This window comes from Henckelia pumila, chromosome 4, assembly GCF_033568475.1.
Source record: "Henckelia pumila isolate YLH828 chromosome 4, ASM3356847v2, whole genome shotgun sequence".
Lineage (NCBI taxonomy): Eukaryota > Viridiplantae > Streptophyta > Magnoliopsida > Lamiales > Gesneriaceae > Henckelia > Henckelia pumila.
The window spans coordinates 146,912,664-146,916,553 of NC_133123.1; the positions used below are offsets into that span (position 1 = coordinate 146,912,664).

The window sequence follows — 3,890 nt, forward strand, 5'->3', positions numbered from 1 at the left end:
AAATTTCGAGTTTTGGAAATTAAAGAGGATTTAGTTTGAAAAAGAAACTCGAGCAGGGATCAATTTGCAAATATTGAGAAGTTCAAGGACTAAAATACGATTTTAATTTGAGAACATTTAATTTGAGAATATTTGGAGTTTATAATGAAATTCTCATATTTTTAAATTATTTAGGATTGAAATTGAATTAAATCGTTTGTCTGGGGAATGATTTGCAATTTTTCCAAAGTTGAGGGCCAAATTGCAATTAGGCATGTGAGTGGGATCACACGTGTGATACATATATGAATTGGTACAACCAATTCATTCCACTCAGCTGAATAAACGAAGGGGAAACAGAAACATTGAAGAATGAGCTTTCATGCCGTTTCTTTTCATTTCAAAAATTGTAGAATTTGATCCGGCCGGTAGAATTTCGAATTGATCGTATAATTGCGATCACGGCTTCGAGTGCTACACTCTGACGTAAGTTTGGCTAAATTTTGAGATGTTTTAATTTTGAAGATATTGTTAGAATTAAGATTTGATTGTATAAATGTGTTATAGTATATACGACGATAGTATATTTAAGTTGAATCACGAAAAAATCGTCGTTTGGGCATGTTTATCAATTTTTGAATATTTTTGATAATTCTGTTTTTTGGGAGCTGCATATTTCGAAATTTAAGGATGATTTTAAGTATGATGTTGGACTTAGATGATTGATATGATGATATTAATGTATTTGGAAATATCAGTTTCGATCCGTTACGCCGCCGAATTGAAGATTGTGAATTGATATGCAATTCTGAAAATAAGGGGCTTCCATTTTCGAGATTTAGCTGTTAAGTTGATGATGATATGTGATTTAGAATGTTGTTTGAATGATGTTTAATTGTTAGTATAGTTGGTTTCGAATTGATATGCCGTCGAATGAATTTTCGGTTATTGGAACAAGATTTGAAGTTGATGAACTTTGATGAGTAGAAAGGAATTTGAGGAATTAATATTGAGCTATGTTCTATGACATTTCAAAATAAGCTTGAAGGACATCGAAGTCGAGTCGACGAGTTCGAATTGATTGAAGTTGATTCAAAGTTGGATCAACTAACACCTTGGACTAGCAATGGTTGAGTGAGCAGATATTGAAAGGATTGAGCAGAATTCTGGACAGCTTATGTTTGATCAAGTAGTGCATGAGTTTCAGAGGTTTGAGTTCAGATTAAAGGTATGATTCGACATTAACCTTGACAGGTAGAATAACTCGAGAACGTGGTGGTTTTTGAGTTTATTAAATCACATACATACATGATTAGTTGTTTTACTTAATCTTATATGATCTAAATGAATTACTTGACTTAGTTGATTTGGTTGATATATGAGTTGTTTGATTTAAACATGATTACTTGTTGATATTGATGATTGGATATTTATTTGAGATTGATGAGTTTAGATTATTCTGAATTGTTGAGTTATGGTAGATTTGTTATAGAATTGAGAGTAAACCTCTTGAGCCATAATTATTTCGAAACCTTGAAAACAGAATCGAAAAGAAATATTGGACGTGGTGAACTTGTATATGAGAGGCTAGATATCTGACTTGATTTCTTTTGCCACGGTTCTCAGTATAGTGTTCACAGTCCAGGGAATACGAGATTGACCACCTCGAGCGGGAGCGTAGGTGGGAGGCTTGATTTTTGGCCTTAATATATTCTCGAGATCCCAACAAAATGATTTTTAAAAATATCGATTCTATGAGACTTGAATCCTTTAACCCTCGACTTGTCTTTGAGTCTTTATGTTATTGAATGAATTTTCTTTGAAATATATTCGACAGGTAAGGGTATAAGGAAATGATGATTGTGATAGTGATTTCTTATTTGAATTATATCTACTGGATTTATATAGATGTCTTTCATACTGAGATTTATTCTCACCGGATTTATCCGGATGTTGTTTTGCTTGTATGTGTGCATTGCATCAGGTTGAAGAGTAAGCGAGTCGAACTTGATAGGGAAGCGAGAGATTGAGAGATTAGAGTGGAGACTCGGTTGTTAGAAGAAGTTTATGTTTTGTCAAACATGTTAGATTTGGATTCCAATGTTGAGTTGTTGAAACATTGGTTGAGATTTTAATATCTTTTCATGTTTTGATGTTTGTATTAAAGCTTGAGACTAGCCTTTAATCTAGATGTATATGATGTTGCTACCTTGAAATCTAATTGAGTTACTTTTTGTAGGTTCTACATGTAAACTTGAGATTGTTTATGTGAAGAGTTGGAACTCAATTTGTTGTAGCATCTTATGATATGGTGAACTTAGATAAGATGACATCTCTTTTGTATTTATGAGTTGTGGTAAACAATTGAGATTTAGATCTATATATCATATTTGGTATTTGTAAATGGATAGACTTGAATAAACCAACCTAGAACAGCTCAAGAGCAGATTTTCAGCAGGCCGGGCAGAGCACAACTCGCTTGAGCGAAGCCTGGGCTCGCTCGAGCGAGCCATGGGTGTGACATCCCGAGTGGCTCTCGCTCGAGCGAGAGGTGAGGCTCACTCGAGCGAGCCACCATGGGTTTTTTTTTTAAAAAAAAAAATTAGCCTTTGCTTGCTTGATTGCTTGGTGTTAATTCATGATCTTGGATTAATCATTATGATTTGAGAGATTAGTGCCCGAGTCCTCACAACAGGTGGTATCAGAGAGTAAGTTCTTGGAATGAGTTAGAAGATGAGCGGGGTAGACCGAGTCGCATGCATTTTTAGTATTGCTTGATTTATGCTTTACTTATTTTGATATAATGTATGCGAACATGATTTACTGATTGAATGAATTTTCTAAGCTTATATGCTTACGTGTTTACTTGATTATGTGAATTCACATGAATTTTTGAATTCTTTGTAAACATATTTCTTTGAATAACATGAAGAGATGTAAGCATGTGTTATATGGCAAAGCATGAGATTATATGTATTTTAATGACTTGAATAGTATAATCTCTGTGTTGCTTATGAATCTTATTTTGAAGTAAGTCAGGTTCTTTGGGTGATGTAAGCACCCCAGATTGAATCGAACAGTACTCCGTAAGTGAAGTCAGTACCTTCGACTGAACAGATCAATATTGTAGTAAACTATCAGAATCGATGGATGCTACACTCACACGGATGGAGGTTCTATTTGAACGATTTCAGACGTATAATCCGCCAACTTTGAAAGGTACAGAAGATACCAGTGCTTGTGAAGGTTGGTTAGAAGAGCATGATCAATTGTTTGAATCTTTAGAATACTCTGATGAACGAAGAATCAAGCTGGTTGTATACCAACTGCAAGATTCAGCAAGAAGCTTGTGGTTTGCGACGAAGCAATGTCTGGAAATCAGAGGTATAGTAATTTCTTGGCAGGTATTTAAGACTGAATTTTGTGAACGATTTCTGCCGAAATCTTATAGAGAAGATAGAGCAGGAGAATTTGTTAACTTGCAACAAGGAAATATGACTGTAGACGGGTATGTTGCTAAATTCTCCAACTTGTTCCGATTTGTTCCTCACGTGAATCAGGATGAAAAAGTCCAAATGAATCTGTTTATCAATGGACTGAATCCGGAAATTTATGCTTGGATAGATGCGGGGAGACCGAATAGATTGGCTGATGCTATTGACAGGGCTAAAAGAGCTTAAGCCAGTTTTATGAGACAGAAAGAAAGTTCAATTGTGCCTCAGTATTTCGAACAACCGCAATCTCAGTCACATTTATCATCACATAGCAGATATGAGGCAGGAGGTAGTGTTAGTGGAAGTGAAGAGCGGATACAGTATTTTAGGCAACAGTTCAAGAAGTCTGGGAGTGACTCTTCTAGCTCTAGCAGACCGAAGCAGCTTGGTCTGGGTCAGAAAGTAGAATATGCCGGT

The 3,890-nt window shown here is 35.4% G+C and overlaps 1 protein-coding gene across 1 annotated transcript; it reads left to right on the forward strand.

The window, feature by feature from the left end:
* Window positions 1–3,125: 3,125 nt before the first annotated feature.
* Window positions 3,126–3,659, forward strand: LOC140861992 (uncharacterized). Its single transcript, XM_073264992.1, has one exon. The coding sequence runs from the start codon at window positions 3,126–3,128 to the stop codon at window positions 3,657–3,659; it is 534 nt and encodes a 177-aa protein (XP_073121093.1).
* Window positions 3,660–3,890: the final 231 nt, after the last annotated feature.

Bases quoted from the DNA above. Each gene is read 5' to 3' on its own strand.
- LOC140861992 (XM_073264992.1), top strand. From the start codon at position 3,126: ATGGATGCTACACTCACACGGATGGAGGTTCTATTTGAACGATTTCAG.